Genomic DNA, 17839 nt, shown 5'->3' with positions numbered 1-17839 from the left:
GTCTGCAACTGCTCACCTAAACGTAGTAGATGCCATTGGCTGTGCTGCGTGACACCTGCTCTAACCAGTTCTCACAGTTCACATACTAAATGTTAGTCTCATTTCAATATTGTCTTTCTTGCAGCACGTTCCCTAGCATTGTAGGTTAATTTAATAAAGCATACATAATATGATTCATATGAGATTTTTGATCTGCGTTGTGTTCAACATGTCAGCGATTTATAAAGTTATTACACAGTGTTCTGTTTGCTAATCATCAAGCAAAACAGGATAATAAGAGGATAATTATTGCAAGCTTCCTTCCTCTTCCCATTAAGATGGTAAACTCAACTCAAACTGGAATCTCACAGGAGTTTTACCACTGGCTTTGACAGGGACAGCATCAAGCTGATTGGTCCCCTAAAGGAACCTAATCATAGCTGCAGTATTAAAAATTCAGCGAGTAATATTTATTTCCATGTTGTAACTTATTTGATGGGGAAGAAACAACAGGATCCTTTTTTTTTAATCCTTACTCAATTCTCCATATCAAAATACACTATACACATTGCCAAACCTAATTATCTTTCTCGAGGTTGCAGTATTGGTTTATACGGGTTTTATGGAGCCACTGGAGCAAGTAAATGAAGTACAGAATGGAAAATCCTTGCACACAGAATACAGCTGCTCCTCTGCATTTGCAGCTGTGCTGCTTCTGACACTCCAGGGGACATGTGGCCCTCCGCTCTACCAGAGGCAGCATGCAAAGGCCAGCCAAGCTCCTGCATCAAGTGCCAGGTTGTATAAGAAGCTTGGATAAGCAAAGCAAGCACTTGTCTTACAGGTCCTGCATTGAGAGATGAATTTGCTAGCCTTTAGAACAGCTGTTTTGTTTCCTGGTCACATTAGATCCCTTGCAAAGGGACTGCCTTGATAGAGACCATTCATTGCTTGAAACCTGGGGAGCATCTACATCAAGTAGCAGTGTGCAGCACCAAGTTCCTCAAACTAATGGAGACCCAAGCTGTTAAGTCTATGTAGCAGCATGAGGCACCGCGCAAACCCGCCAGCTATCTGGAAGCAGTCAGTCTTGCCACCTCAGCAGGCTGGACTAGCTCAGATCTAGTGCCGTGCAAATATTACTGGCTCACTTGTACATATCCAGCTTTGGTAACCTGGCACCACTTTTCTTCTGGGTAGGGAGGTGGTCCCAGACTGTTTTGCCATTAATTATCAGAGAAGGAACAAAGGCTGTTGGCCTACTGCAGGTAAAACTCTGCTGCCTTTACTGAGAATTTAACTCCCAGGAACTTCCCCTTTCCTGTTTCTGTGGGCTGAGAGCCTTCCAGTAACATGCAAGTCAGTTGAGCAAGGGAGAGCACAGGGCTTGATAAAGCCATAAAAAAGCAGCTCCCTCCACTGTTTGATTGCCGAGCACACGTGAGAGGGGAGGAACCAGGGCACATGGCTGCAGCCTGAGCCTGTGCTTGCCAGCACAGCGCTGCAGCTGTGTACAGCTGCCAGTTGCTGCAAGGGGAGCACAGGGCAAGGAGCAAGGTAAAGCATAAGATTTGGCAGGTACACGTTAGCTGCACGCCTCCCTGTCAGCGCGGAACCTGGCCCTGCAGGGAGAGGTGTAAGAACTGCAAAGAAGGTTTGTCCTGTGGCTGGGGAGGCACCAACCATGAATATGGGCAGTGAATGTTAAATCCAGGCAAACCTAAGCTTTTGTTCTCCCACTGCAATGAAGTGGTATCAAACACGTGTGATTCTGAGATTCAAAGATCTTTAGAAGATTAATCAGCCAATTTAATCAGTCAGATGCCCATGTAACTTGTGGAATCATGTCACCTTGTTATATGAAGCAAATTCAATCCAGGCAGAGCCCATAGCATTATTTCAGGAAACAACATTGGCAAAGCCAGGACAACTGATCTCCCATTCCTTTTGAAACCCCTATTGTACAAACATGTTTGACCTGCTGTGTGTCTGTCTGCAACTGCTCTTCCTACAGTAATGAAGCATCTAGAAAATACATGATCAGAGTGAGCATGATCCTCTACTGGGTAACACTGGTGTAAGGCCATACAACAAAGTGGATTTACCCTGAGAATTAAGCTGACAGAGGAGAGCCTAGTCTTTTCTCTTTTACTTTGATGGATAAGCAACATAAAATCAGTGCGCTCCTAATCATTCCTAGGGCACTTAAGACATCTGCTGGAAATGAGAATAAACTGCAGTAAAAATGTACATGACAATGAATAATGAAATAATGAAAAATCCTGTGAAATTTATGTTTAGACAGTGTCTAAATTACTTGGCAAATGCCAGAATATTTTCCATTTGAAAGTATTATTTGAAAATATTTGAATAAATACCCTGTTTATTCCTGCTGTTCTAGTTGCCACTGAAGAATCAAATTTCAGTTTCAAAAAAACTTCAAGTCTGAATGCAGTCTTTGAACTCTGTTCTTCCCTGATGTGTAAGGTCACACGACAGACATGCATGCACAATATGTAGCATCATGTGCTGGGACTACAGTGCAGGCCAGGTTTCAGGCTGTGGATGGATGTAAGCATCAGCTGCCTTTGCAGTTGCATACAGGGGATCACACAAATCTCTCTTTTTCTCTTTACTTAAAAATCTTGTTTACAAATGTCTTGCTTACAAATCACATTGTGACTCCAAGTCCTCTTTAAAAAGCTTCCCAGAACATTTTATATTTTGTCAGGGTGTGTGGCCCTGCCACTTGCACATCCCCAGCTGCTTAGTCCCACACTACAAAGCCACAGCTCAGGTTCTCTGGCTGCACCTGGTTTGTGGGGTCGTGGCGCAGGGACAGGATGCTGCACTGCGCTGGCAACACATGGGAGATGGGCAATGATCCAGGAGTGTGACATGAGGTTCACACATAGCCCAAGCAGCACACAGAGAGGTACATGTCTTACAGCATCCCTCAACTCTACCAGAGGAATCTCATTTTTCACAAAGAAAAAAAGACGAGAAGTGGGGATTTGTATCCTCCTTCTCATGACCAACAGCCACTTTTAGCTAGTTATAATGTTACAACATTAATTTCTTCAGTTATGAAGGATGTATGTTGAGACCCATAATCCCTGCTTCTGAAATCTCCCTAAAACGCAGATGAGTCCACCCTTTCAGGTATAACTGCAGCCACCTTCTTGCTGGTTCCTTCAGCTTCTAATTTAAAAACTCTGGGGTTCTCCCAAACACGTAGCATAGGAGTTGGAATGTCCTGCAGTTTCTGAACCAGACTAATCCTACTCATAAAATATTGTAGACAGTGCAGTGAGTACATTTTATATAGACATTAACAAGCTGGCTTGATACTAAATAGCTTGAGTTCTATCAGCAAACAAGCTACAGAACATATCAGAAAAGATAGGTGAATGTATGTTTTGCTAGTCAGCATTGGAAGCCATGCTAGTCTGGCTACAATACCCACCCATGACATCTACTAAGATTTCAAATCCTTAAAGACAGCAGCTAACAGGAAAGGCAGATGCTGTGCTACCTTGTCATGGTTCTTTCTGCCCAAGCTAGAATTCAACAGGGAAAAGCAACCAAGACTTCAAAAAAGCCCTCACAGATTTCTGTGTTGTAATTGGGAGAATTTTAGGGACAGCATTTGAAGTGACATCTAATAGAGTAACAGCATGTAACTCCTCTGTCTATCATCAAAACACAGCCTTAAGGGTAGGAGAGCTGAAGATGGGATGGGAGAGGACGTTATACTATTGACCTTTCACAAGAGGGCAGCATTCCCAGAAACAAATGTTACTTCTCAATAGACATACTGGGCTGTTAGTGAAAATTGCGCTGATACAGGTTATTTTTTCTTTTCCACTCTCAGCATCCTTGTGTGAGCATCTCCCAGTATGTGGTGTGTGGTTTGCACTTTCGTCCCATCATGGGGGCAGAGACATGCATAGTCTATGGTGGTAGGGCTTGTTCCAGTATCTGTCTCTGCCCCAGCTGCCCCTTCCCCAGCCTCCAGCAAGGCAGGGACACTTCCCACTGCCTGCAGAGACAAGCAGACATCTCCCAACCATTAGGTACCATTTTTCCTTCCTGACCAGGCAGCTAAAAACTTCCTTTACATTTTAAAGAACAGCGTTTTATTTGGACTACGTCACATGTTTTCCAACGCTGGGGCCTGGTGCCTGAGCTGATCGTGCCTGTGGATGGGGGTAGGGCTGCTTCTAAGCCATGGTAAAGCAAGGTAAAAAAGCTGTTTGCAGATCCCGTAACAGCCTTGAACTGCAGAGCCGTGGCTTGGCTTCTTGCCCCAAGCCAGGCTGGCAGCCCCCGAGTGAAGCATCTCCCTGTCAGTGGGCAGCCACACCAGCCGGGTGGGAGCAGCAGCTCTGAGAGCACCTCTGCAGAAGGGCCACGGCGCAGGAGTTGGGGACCTCAGAGGTCGTATGGCCATACACGAGGTGGGAACTTGAGTTTCTGGGTTGGCGAAGCAGAAGGCCTCAGCCCCTGAGCAGAACCTTCAAGTCCTGGGTGAAGTGCAGCCAGCAAAGGGAGACATGACGACGCTCCTGAGAAGGTCCGATTTTCCATCTGGTATAGGAAAATCCTACAAATATCTACACAAGCCAAAACGTAATCCTCACTCTGGCCGACCCTACTGGCAGTATGCAAAGCTGCACTGTTTGTAACCTGCTATGAACCTGTGAATGTGCAATTCAGACTGTCTAGAGAGCTTCACAGTGCCTAAATCAAGGCTTTGTCCAAATCATTTTGTCTGGCGCATGTAAGGATGAGCAGAACCTATTAAGATCATGTTAATATGAAGCTGGAAAACCTCATATTAGGGAGACTGTCATGATAAAAAATAAAATATTTAAAGAGAGAAATTAAATGCTCAGGATGTTTTCAGACCATTTCCAGGAAGAAAAAAGGCAGTAAACATTACAGGAGAAAAATTAGCACAACAGGTAATTTGTGTTTACAAAAGAAAGAGAGAGACATTCTCACAGACATCCCAAGGGCTAAACAAACTGAGCTGCTGCCAGTAATTCCCAACATGGAAACTTTGCCAAGTCCGCAGGAGTAGCATTTTAAAAGACCCCATTCAACTCTTCTATTTGCACCTGGACTGCAAAGAAACTGCTTTAAATTTTCTCCTAAAGTCCCTTATCTTTAGAGATGACACAGTCAGCTGATCTGTAAAGTCTCTGTTTTGAGGGGGATTATGGTTTGCTCTCTCTGCACATTTCACATAGCCATCAAAACATTCATCTCTAAAGAAATAGCTATTTCTTTGGAGTCCTTCCTGCCTAAAGAAATAGGCAATGACAGTCAGTAAAACACTCAGTAGCTACTTATTTTTACAGCTAAAGACCTGAAGTAAAAAGGATTTGGCAACTGTGCCATTCCTTTGAGATATCTGAACACAGTAAGCAGGCAACTTTATTAGTGCAGAGCAGCATTGGATAGGTAACCAAAAAAAGAGTGCAATGGCTTTGCTAACATTGCTTCATGTAGATTTGGTGAATCTATTCTAAATTCTGAATTTCTTCTGACTTTGATAAGCAGTATTTTCTCAGCTTTAAAACCTATAATCTATATTCCCTGCCATTACAAGAGAATGAAAGGAGTACAGGTGAGATAGTTTGGTCACATAGGAAAGATAACGATATTTGCCTTAAATACGTGTGATAGATGCAAGACAAGCCTTTCTGCTGCCTCTTGCAAATTGTTTACTCTCCTCTCTGCTTGCTAAGACCCAGCTGTGAGATGCTTTGTGACAAAGACCCCAAATCAGAGATACAAAAAGCACTTATTCCAGAACCTCAAAATACTGCCCTGATGCATCTTTTCAGTACACATACATTATTTATATCTCCAGTTTCTTCATTTTTTTGAAGCTTGTATTTACAGCATGGGAATTGAAAAGCACCAGACCTGTAGGTAGTAACAGCTAGCTTTGGAACTGAAAAATACCACCTCGAGAAGCCTATTTATTGATCAATCCCATTATCAGTGCCATAGTGCAAAGGTGAGGCACGCATTTGGGGTAGCAGCATCACTTAATCCAAAGACGACATGAATGCCCTCATTTCAACACTCAGTGACATTCAGTGCAGGTCACTGGTGGGCAGTCTGGTTTTGCAATAAACCAGGAACCTCCTTTGATTCTAATGGACAGAGCAGATTGCTTGTAGCTGGAAAATTTCCTTTCAAAAGAGAAAATTAGCATGACAGGAAAAAACCTGAACTGATTGCAAACCCCCAAAATATTATTAATAAGTTTCACAAAACCTCACATACCATAAGGTTAGTCCTGCCCTTTTCTAAACATACAGTTTGTACAAATTTCCCCAAAATAACTTTGGTATTGGGATGTCAGCCATAATCCTGCCTCATACCTGGTTGGACTGCAATCAAATCCTTAAGAAAGACTGCAAGATTTTTCAAGGCCAAAGAAACCAAGCATACAGTAATTTTCCACACACGACATAATCTGTGACTAGCAGAACTTGCAAAATTTGTTACATTTACTTGAAACAAATGAAAATCAACCAGTGGATCCCATTTACCAATTGAGACAATCATAAAGACTGATGCATCCTTTGTGTTATCTACTTTTGTTGGCTATACTGGCTCTTCAGATTGCCCCACTTGAAATTCCTTAGCCTGGCAACATCTTGATCAGTTTTCATTTTCCCTTTATACTCTAAGTAGAAGGGGCAAATAATTACCCACGTACAAGCTTTTTTTTTTTTTTTTCAAATCCTGTGCTGAACTGAATTTTCCACAACTGAAATGCTGGGAGGGGGGGGTGTTCTGTGATTTCAGTAGGAAATACAGCCCATCAGTTTCCCATTTGGACAAAGATGCCACAACACAAGTAGCTCTGAAGCATGGAGGGCACTGTAGGTCTCAGCAAAACATAGCCAGTCTACTAGGAACATATGAGCAGTTTGCTTTTCAGCAGACTGAAGCACTAATTTTCTTCAAAGATGTTTTCTTACAAATAGTGTTTTTAGCTCTACTACCTCAGGGGGTAAGTAAAGGACATGATCCCCCTAACATAGGATCTTAACCCTATGTAACCCTTCTGCAGCCAGACCTACTTCAGGATCACAGCCCAGTATCCAGTCCTCATCTCACACCAACTTCTCGTAGTCTGTGCCCAATTGCATGTTCTTTCCACAAACCCAGTGACGGCTGAGAATGGAGAGGAAAAAACAGCTGTATGAAGAGTTTTTCTGAGCTAGTTTACAGGAGCATATAAAGGTAGAACTGTCTCTGAGGGGAATAGACTTTTTACCTTGAAGAGCCTCTGTGGAGAAGCTGAAATAAACCTTTTGCCAAAGGATGCTTATGCTCTGAATGCTTCAGTTGTCTGAAAGCAAACGGAATGAGGTGGAGAGACAGGAGCCAAAAACCCAGGTGCCTGCGCATAACAGCAGCTATGGCTTTTGCAAGATGTTTCTTATCAAACAAAGCACTTCAAGAGTGCTTTGAAGTGAACTAAGCACTTCAAGAGAAACCACGATTTTGTTTGTACGCAGAAGTTCTACTACTCTGGTGTAAATAAAAAAAGCACAATCCCATCCTAGTCTGGGTGGTATTTGTATAATACATTCTGATATGGAAAGAGGAATAATTTATCCCAGGAAAAATTACTTCTACACATATATAACTGTGTTCACTCTCTGGGCTGTATTACATTACTATAACTATGCTAGTAAAAGAAAATTTACAACTCTAAATGACATTGTAATGCTGGTTTCAAGACGATACACAGACCAGGTACTCACTTCAGTGAGACTCTAGGCCTCCTATGTGGTTCCATTTCCTGCTTCCTCAGAGTAGCACTGGGAGTTTACGTCTTCTTAGCAGTATTTTGACTCTTCTCTGACTCTCCTGCCCACACACTGTATACAAGAAGTTAAACTTGCTTCCTCAGTTGCTATAGATCAGTCATAAGTGTGAAACCTATTTCTCAGGTACTCTAGACAAATTCTAGACAAACAAGCCCCTATACCCTTTTGGTCAGCTGTAAGGACAGCTTTGTGATTCAGGTTTTAGGAGTGAAGTCCAGCTGAGCTACTCACAGACTGGTAAAATGGTCAGAGAGACTACTGAATGAGGTGGATGAAGATTTCAAAATAGAGTTTCAGTCTGTTCTTAAAAGGACATAACATGGCATACTTCAAAAAGCACAAGTTTTTACTCAGGCTTTTGGCCAAGAACTCTCAGAATACCAAATCTGTGTTTTCTTTATATCTCCATTTCTAGTGATTTGTGTGCTTGCCTCAGTAGAGTACAAATCTTTTTCTGTCAGACTCATTTCACAGGAAGAAAAGAAAGCCTGTGTTAGAAAACTCAAGTTCCTAGGAGCAGGAACAAATACATTCTGGTACTGAGCCCTTAAACACACAAAAATTCTTTCTGACCCCAGCTACTGGTCCTGCCTCTCTCAAAGCCTGTGGGACAGCTAAGCTCCACACGAAAAAGCTCCAGGGGTTTACAGCTCCCTTACCAAGGTAGCCCAAAATTAGCACTAGTTTAATATGTCAGACTACAAGCTGCAGTGGTTCAGGATCAGCTCCATGTGCAATTCCACAACCTCTGAGAAGGCACCAAGTGAAAAACTAACTGGAGGCAGTTATTGATTCAGTTGTCTGCCTTTAATTAACTTATATTGATGCCCCAATATCACTAGGATAAAATATGGATCAACCCTGAACTTAGGGTTAGTTCTAAATGACAGATTAAATTTTGAACTAGACCCTTGCAAAGCTCCTTGTTTTCCTCTCTGACAGCTCACATTTCAGTTTCTGGTGTGCCAGTTGGAATGACAGTCCTTTCCACATTTAACTGTGTACTGAAATGTGCAGCTGTGCGAGTGATTTATTAGACAGTTCTGGGTGGGTGGGACCCTGTAATAACCATCTCTCTTGTGCTATGCTCTGTAGTAGCATTGAGGACTTAACATTGTTGATCCAGAGATTTCCCTACACAACATAACACACTCCAATATTTTGAAGCAGGACCACTGAAACCAAGTTCTATTATATCAGGATGCATTTATGAAAAATTTATTAAGTAATGATTAATAGATGCTTACCAGTTATAGATTATTAGAATACAGTTAGTTGTTTAAAGGTATCCAAAACAGATGGTGTACGTGTGTTTTACATTATAAGTACTGAAGTGCTTTTAGACTGTATGTGGGGGTTGGAAAAAGCCAGTATGCAGTCATGTAGTGTGACAGCATGTCCCTAAATTTCAGCTTTTATTTAATAAAGTAATAAGTCTCTTGCTGTTACAGTTCTGAAAAAATCTGGCACTGTAAGCAGAATGTAACCAAGGCAGAGATGGCAAAGAGATGTCTGGAACAACAGCTCTGAATGGCATGAACTGCGCCTGTCAGGATCCCATCACCCAATGATAACTTCGGTGTCAATATTTTAAACAAACCCTCTCTTACTTGGGGTATGGGGAAGGAAAAAGAAAAAAGGGGGGGGGGGGGGGGGGAAAGTGTGATGGATGGGCACATTATTGTGACAATTTCAGTTGTCCACCAAAATCAGTGAGAGGTTCTAGCACTTACAGCAATCCCAGTTAAAAGGCAGCCCCACAAAACTGAACAGAGCCCAAGGGCAAATGGAAGAGATCCAAATGCAGAGAGCTCTCCAGAGTCCAGAGAGACACTGTCCTACTTCAAGCATCTTGTGCTTTACTCTTCCTCTGACCATACAGTCAGGACTTGGGAACCTTTAGAAGGGTATCACTATCTTTTGTTCCCCTGACTAGTCCCTGCTGATAGCACATACTGTTCTTAATCAGAAATGCAGTCGTATCTAGTAGGCATTTATTAACTATTCATAAAATAATAAATGCACATCTTGCATACTGTGATCTCAATGTATATAGACTCTGTGTGTGTGTAGCTGCAGTGTTTGCATTTACTGAGGGGGTGACATTCTTTTTTTGTTTCAGTGTAAATAAGATGACGACCATTGTCATGACTTAACCATCTTGGGACAGAGCCGTGCTAGGTGAGCCTGTTACATTCGTAGAAATCTTTTGGCTACCCCTCCTTGAGGCTGGCATTGCACAATGTGTTTTTGAGCATCCATCTTCTTTTCCATACATTTTGGCTTCAAAGTTAAACCAGGAGATATGGCACTTACTAGTGGCAATTGGTGCACTGTTCAGTGCTGGTCCAGCCTCTGTAAAAGCAACCTGCCCCAGCTAAACTCAAAATGGAAATAGGAATTTCAGATGAGATGTGAGAACAAGGGAGTGCCTTATGCTACAGCCAGCTTAAGTTTTAAACACATTTCGTAAGCAAGGAGTACAGCCAACCCTATCACTACACTTTTATAAAACTGACCTCAGTCAGTCCCTACTGAGATGTGTCTATGTCACTTGCTCTTGTAGCTGCTAAACAAGAAACTTCAAGAGATTCTCTTAAGTTTTTTAAGAGAGACATGGCACAAACTGGACTTATGATTTTTCTACTCATAAGCATACTACTGCTGGATCAGACCATCAGCCAGGCTTCCAAATTCAGAGCCAGGAAGCACAGCAAACGTAGAGTGAAAGGTACTGGGGTTTAACTGGGAGGAGGGATAGAAGTTTATAGACTACACAAGTTTACTATGTACTTAAATAACATTGCATGAACCAGAAACTAACATTGAACAAATGCTTATTGACAAAGGACATTTGAGTCTCTATTATATCCACCTTTAAAAGATTTTTATGTGAGTTAGCAAAGCCAAGGTGCCAGAATGAGTTATGGAAATAGAGCTGTATAACAGTTGTAAATATTTTGCTCTGTTATGCCTATTCATCTCTGTCAACATTATTTAGGACTCACAGGTACAGCTGAGCAAGGACTCTGGCCGATCACTCTTAGTTACATAGTTAGATTGACTAAGATTAGAAGAATGGAAATTTATGTACATATGGTGGAAAAGAGCAGAATAAAACATTCAGTCTCCCAAGAGTTATTGTTCAGAGTTTTGTACCATTTCCTAATTTTAACAGAATGTCTGTCTAATATTTGTGGAATATTGCTTTACCGGTGTGAAAAGTACTGTGAAATGGCAAGTCAAACTAATGAAAAAGAATTAGCAGAAAAAGATGAGGCGTAAATTCCCAGAGCAAAGCTTACAGAGCAAATACAAAACCGCTGAATGTTGTTTGGAAATGTCTGTGTATTTAATTTAAAGACTTATTTCTAATAAAAGAGGGTATGATGGAGGTTACACTAATGGCAAATATTTAAATTCCTAGTCAATGAAAAAACCGCAGCTTTGATAAAGCCATTGTACAACATGAGTACACTGCTCTGGAGCTATACAGTTATATATATATATATATATATATACACTTCCTTCTCCTTTTGAATCTCTGTGGTTTTAAGCTTGGTGTCTTAACGACAGGCTGCTTATACATTTGTTTTGCCAGCACATTTGTCTGTCAACCTTCCACTAATAACTTTTGAACCTGAAAACAATTTGGCAGAAGAATGGAGTTCCTGAGGATAAGTTTCCCAATATTTTATGGAGGGGAAAAAAAAAATAAAAAAAAAATCTGCATTAGTGTCCCACTATGAAAAGGTTGCACCGGGAGCTCGGCTTGTTCTCTTTTTTGCCTCCAGGAAGCAGAGGAACACAGAGGGGCTCTTGTGAACTGGGACTTGCAGGGAGTAACATGGATTGGGGAACTGGGAGTCCTGCCTTGGGGAACAAGGGAGTCATGAAGGACAGCTGGGGTTATCCCCAGAGGCAGTAGGGAATATGGAGAAGAGATGAGCTTTCTGGGGTGCTGCTGCAGGATTAGGTGATGTAACACAGATCTGTAGGAACTGTGGTTCTGTTAGTTCTGCTACGTGTGAAAGGACTTCTTTATTCCTCATGTTCATTACTGTGGCTTCTGAAGGTCTGGTTACTGCTGCAGTCAAATTGTCATCTCGTGCAATGGAAACATGCCTGCTAGCTGTTTGATGGTGATGGAATATGATAATGATTAAGTAAAAAGAATGGAAAAGAGGACACAAAAATGGAGTTATGTGCAAATCAGCTTCTTTTCTTGTCCCACCATCTTCTTGGTGCTTTTGCAAGTGCTACAAAAGGTGATTCAGCCTGAATTTGTGTGACTGAAGTTACCAGGCCCTCTCTGTACTGACAGAGAGAGGAAGGCTCCTCTTGGGGAGGGAAATTGCAGCTCAGCAAGCTTGTCCGCATTCAGACTGTGAAGTTGGATTATATTAGTTGTTCCTCACTGTGTTAAAACAAGAGTTGTGTGAAACTTTCATGCTCACAGAAATAACATTTCTTTGAATAAACACAACTTGTGCCCTGCTATTATTTGTATGTCATATATATACACTACGGTGTACAGGTTCAAAAGTAAACAAGCAAGTTTTGCCGTAAATTAGATACTAGCATGCAAAATAATGATCAGCTGCAACAATCCATGGTTTTCAAACAGTTACTAGGATACGGTCCAACTGAAAATGAGATTCAAAATATGAGGGTGAAAGGTAAAGGTGCATTCCTCCTGTTTTTTATAGGAACCCTACAGGAGTCCTTTCATTAAGGAAAAATCTTTAAAAGAAATCAAAACATACCTCAGCAATGCAGAAACCCATGACATTTTGAACCAGCTTTTAACATATAATTTTAAAAATATATTTGCGTGTGTGTATCTGTTCATTTCTCTATATTTCTTTTATTCAAGAAAAAGATGACCTAAAGACCCAGATTGACAAATTGTGGAGAGAAGTAAATGCTCTGAAAGAAATGCAAGCACTTCAGACAGGTAAAGCAGCTTACACTGGTCAATGGCTTCCAAAAGTTATCCCTGCCTTTCCTCTCTCCTTCACACCCATCCTTTTCTTTAATGGGGATTTGTGACTGAGAAATAAAACACCTTAAGGGCATGGTATGCCATAGCTGTAATGATGAGACCAGCATTGAAGGAAGCATTCAAGTAAAATCAAGTCTGAACTAATGGCGTACAAGTGACAATTCTTCACTAAGAGCAAGAACTAATCTGGAGCAAGAACTACTTTTGTCTTTGCTATGCACAACCCCAAGCTGTGATTTTTAGGTATAATCAAAGGCAACACAATGAGGGTTGCTGGGTTTCAGAGTTTAAGTTGGAGGGTCAATGAGTTAGGTCCCCAGCTTTGATATGAACAGGGGCTCACAAGGCAAAAATATTCATGGAAAAGGTTGAGAATATCCCAAAAGGAAGGTAAAAGGACTGAGCCTTTTTAAAGGGTGCAGTTCGTGACATTCAAATGTGAATGTTGCCATGAAACTTCAAAGTAATACCCAGTGTGAGTTCAGAAATATCCTGTATCAAATGTGCAGAGTCCTTTAAGTATTTAAATAGCCAGATGGAAATTTCCAAACAAAACAAGAAGGGTAAATACACATGCACCAACTAGACAGTTGTGCTTTTTCACAGTTGTTGACACAAAACTTGGCATTTAAACATGTACAAGAGGACACTACAGAGGAAATTACATCATTCACATGAAACAGAACATATTTTCCTTCGGCATGGTAATATCTGGGTTGCCCTGTTTTACATCTCGGGTTACATAGAGCTTTTTGAGCTTTACAAAATATTTTTATTTTAAATTTCTTATAAGAAGACTTTAGAGGTTTCTTAAAAGAGGGAGCCTGTGCTAGACAAGTAACTCTTGTTTAAAAGTAATTCTTGTATTGCTTCCAGAAGGAGCTTGAGAGTAATCATGCACTGGCTTAGAAAAGAAACCAGATCTGGGAGATTTTCTATCCTCAAAACTTATTCTGAGCTATATTCTAAATTCAGAACCCACACTGTTCAACTGGATTCTAAATTTGGCAAAAAGAGATCTATCACCCCTCTAGCTCTGACTGCATTTATTAATGACCTTGTGATACTTGAAAAAGGAGCTGCTTTTTTAGCTTATGGACATTTCCAAGACACACATTACAATCTGATTTCTTCTTTTGCTTGAATTTCCTAGGTCTCCTTTCTACATACCATGAAATGTTGCTACATGCCTTTTAGCAGCACATACTTTCTCCCTAAAGAGGGCCAGTCTCCACCATTACTGCAGCATTGTTGAAGTAGATAAGGTCTCTCTGACCTTTCCCATGAATATAAATTTGTTAAAGAATTCAACATTTAGCAAATATATTCATTACTTTTCTTTGGCCATTAGCAGTTGGAAAGGTTAAAATTTGAAGGATAAGCCCTAATATAAAATGATGACCCTGAAAATGCAGCTAAGGAATGCAATGAATACTACAACTGGAAATACTTAAAAACCGAAACATACAGGATATGGTCCAAAGTGGATTTCCATATCCTGTTGATCAGATACATAATTACTTTTTTTACAAGAACAGATGACAGGAATTAGAAACAGATTATAGAAAACATCAGGACAGAAGATGTTCATATTGTTTCACGATAATATTTCTAATATAAGTACAAGATGAGTTTAAGCAATAAATGAAATAATCTGGAAGTAGTCCCATGCAGGATTCTAAAAATAATTGTTACAGGAGTTTATTAAAGGCCTTTGCTACCTTCTGCAGCCGAGAAGGAACACTCCTTCATGGAGAGTTCTCTTCTTGCAAGTATTTTCCTTAGGAGAATCAGTTTTTCACATATCTGTATTAGGAGAGCTGGAAAGCAAATTTTAAGGAGTCACTCCTGCAAGCCTGCCCACACAGACCTTGGACTGGAAGAACTCTGACAGCAGTTCTGCAAGGCAATTCCAGTTACAGAGCATATGCCAAATTAATGTTCTAGTATATTTGGACTTTACATCAAGACTTCCCTGGTATGTTCCAGTAGAACTAAAAGCAAACAGATTTATAAATGCAAATGTTTAGATTATTTAACTCAGATTGTCATGCAAGCTCAGTAATAAGTGTACACTTTTTGAAAGTCTTTATAAATTGAAGGCACTTTATCTCATTTGAATTTAGAGTTTGAAGGGATAGACTTTTCTGGAAAGACCAGAAATTAAGAACTGAAGAGGTGAATGTGTACTCTTCTGCAGGTGAAAATATACTTTTATCAATCATCCAGACAGAGATTTGTGTTATAAATTTCAAAACAATATTTTTCACGTGAGCAGGACACATTTAAAATAGCTCTTTTCTGTCCTGCCTTTGTTTGCTAGGAACTAGGCTTAGTTAATTCATAAAACTTTACTTTTCTTTGGCACTTAAACATCATAAATATGAAAAGACCTTTAGATCTCTCTCTCTCTACTATGAAGCCAAGTATAGATTTCCTGATGACCAACTCACATCTGCCAACAATACAAACATCCATACCTCATCCATTCCATTTTAAGACTGATGAAATAAGGTAAAAATGTGTGAAGGCAGGACTATTTGCTAAAAGGTGATGTAAGATACACTGACAACAGGCCTGGGTTATATTTTAGCATTCTGAAACAGCAAAATAAAAAAAACCCTTGAGAGAATTACATTGCTGGAGGGAATCTGGGGCTCAAGATCATGCCTGAGGTTTATCAGCATAAACACAGGAAAGAATCTCCAAAGCACTTCATGGTGTTAATATCACAGCTATGTCTACCCTTCCTTTTCTCTGGAGCAGCTGTAAGAGCATGCTCTGCTTTTGGCCATCTCTTGTAGTCCTAGGTGCTTTGCAGAGTGCCTGTGAGCAGTCTGTTCAGATTCCCCAAAGGCACGCCAACATGCTGGCTGCATACAAGGTCCTACGGAAACGGGATGAATAGCAGGAAAGTCTGATCCTACTGCTACTTTCAGGCCCACTCTGTGGAGGCAAGACCCTTTCACTTGCTGAGGGACTCGTCTGCTTAATTCCCAACATACCTTTAGAAGATTACCATTTTAGGAAACATTATTCAAAGCTATAGCCCAAGCTTTTACTGAACATGCAAACCAATATCTATTCACAGTTTGTCTTCGTGGGACAAAGGCCCATAAGAAGTGCTACCTTGTATCAGAAGGCACCAAACATTTTCATGAAGCCAACGAAGACTGCATAGCCAAGGGAGGGACACTGGCTATCCCAAGGAATAACGATGAAACAAACACTCTTCGAGATTATGGCAAGAAAAGTATGCCTAGAGTGTCTGAGTTTTGGTTGGGTGTCAATGACATGATAAATGAAGGGAAATTTGTTGATGTTAATGGCATGGCTCTACAGTACTTCAATTGGGATCGCGCCCAACCAAATGGGGGGAAGCGTGAAAACTGTGTCTTTTTTTCTCAGTCGTCACAAGGCAAGTGGGTGGATGAAGTCTGTCGTACTGCCAAAAGATATATTTGTGAATTTCTGATCCCATAATTACATATACAAATGACCATTACTATGTTTTGGGTTATTAACATGCAGTTTTGCTTGTTAGTAACCCCTCCCACTTAGTGGCGAGTTAAAAATATCCATCTCCTGCATTGTACTCACTCTTTCCTGAAACAGAAGTTTTCTCTATTAATTTATTTTCTATTCAGATGCTAAAAATGTTATGTTAAGTGAGTGCTCTCATTATGTACAGGAATATATTGTAAGTTTTGACCTACATTGTTTCATATTTTGGCATGTTATTTCAGCCTGATGTTCGGGTTGCTGGAATTCACCTCCTATTTCTGTACTTTGTATCTCTATGGTAGGATAGTATTGAACTCAGAATTCTAGTGAATTTATTGGAAGTTTACAAAAGATTGCTGTATCGTGACATGTGCCAGTATGAGGTGTAGGGATCCTTTCAGTTCCAGTACTTAAGAGGGACTTTGGGATTATGTGAGCTCCTGTGAAAAATGGCCATCATCCTTACAGAATTTAACAGGATGGATCTGTGACCAAGAGTTTTACCTATGGGTTAAGAAAGCCAAATAAAACAGAAAAATCTGATGTTAATTTTTGAGCTACATGGAGTTAAAAGTGATAAACTGCTAGAAAATGGAGGAAGTAGCTGTTCTAAAACATAAGTTAGTCTGAACATGTTTGCTTCTAAACGTCTCAATTATGGTTAAATATTAGATGTTGTTTGGAACATTCCCATAGAAGAAACCAGCCTGAGACTAGATCATACCTCTACTATGTAACGTCTTAAGAAGTGCAAAAGCCTTCTCTCCTGCAGGATCAGAGAGAGGCTTTGTAATTCAGACAATAACAATGCCTGAAAGCACAAGCAGAGAGGAAGGATCCCCTTCATGGGCACAACATCACGGCTCATTCACCTCTTTCCACACGGCTTGCAGCACACCTGATTGGCACAAAAGAGTGGGCCCAAACCACAGCTCATTTAGCCACATGCAAATTTTCCCAATTTAACTCCTGACATTTGAAAATGAAGTAAAATGCGCTGGTTATTTTTTGCTGTTCTTAACCTCACAATAGAGATTTGCCTTCATGTTATAAATAGCAGTTTCTCTCTTGTGTAAAGGAATTTCATTTAGATATTTAAATATATTGCTGCTTGGAGGCTAATTCCTACTTTTTATCTTTTAGTTGTGCAAGATTTTCTTAAATTATGCAATAAATTTATGATTACTGGTATTTAATTGTAGTATTGTTTTCGACAGCTTATGCTTCCATGTGAAGGCCATTCTTTGCTAGGACGTTTCTTGAGGATTCAAAAGGGGTACCATCTTTGGGCACATTATACTATACTTTTAATTTTTACTAGTGTACCTACATGCCACAGGACAAAATTTGGATCCCTGCTTGCCTAAGTTCTGTATGAGATGCAACTGTTCAATGCACAATTGTAATGTGTTGTACTTAATTTCATTTTCCAACACTTAATGTTTTTGTAAAATTGGCCTGCTTCTGAATTCTCTCACTTAGCTCC

At 40.5% G+C, this 17839-nt stretch overlaps 1 protein-coding gene across 1 annotated transcript; it reads left to right on the top strand.

Moving 5' to 3' along the window:
* The first annotated feature begins 10360 nt into the window (after nucleotides 1-10360).
* Nucleotides 10361-17538, top strand: CLEC3A (C-type lectin domain family 3 member A). The gene is made up of 3 exons (XM_075039371.1): nucleotides 10361-10575; nucleotides 12721-12801; nucleotides 15941-17538. Exons 1-3 carry the CDS (start codon nucleotides 10392-10394, stop codon nucleotides 16330-16332), a joined length of 657 nt encoding a protein of 218 aa, XP_074895472.1. The 5' UTR covers nucleotides 10361-10391; the 3' UTR covers nucleotides 16333-17538.
* Nucleotides 17539-17839: the final 301 nt, after the last annotated feature.

This window comes from Buteo buteo, chromosome 11 (assembly GCF_964188355.1).
Source record: "Buteo buteo chromosome 11, bButBut1.hap1.1, whole genome shotgun sequence".
In the NCBI taxonomy this organism is placed as follows: domain Eukaryota; kingdom Metazoa; phylum Chordata; class Aves; order Accipitriformes; family Accipitridae; genus Buteo; species Buteo buteo.
Note: the sequence above shows the minus strand (reverse complement) of the source record. Positions and strands in the feature narration are given on the sequence as shown.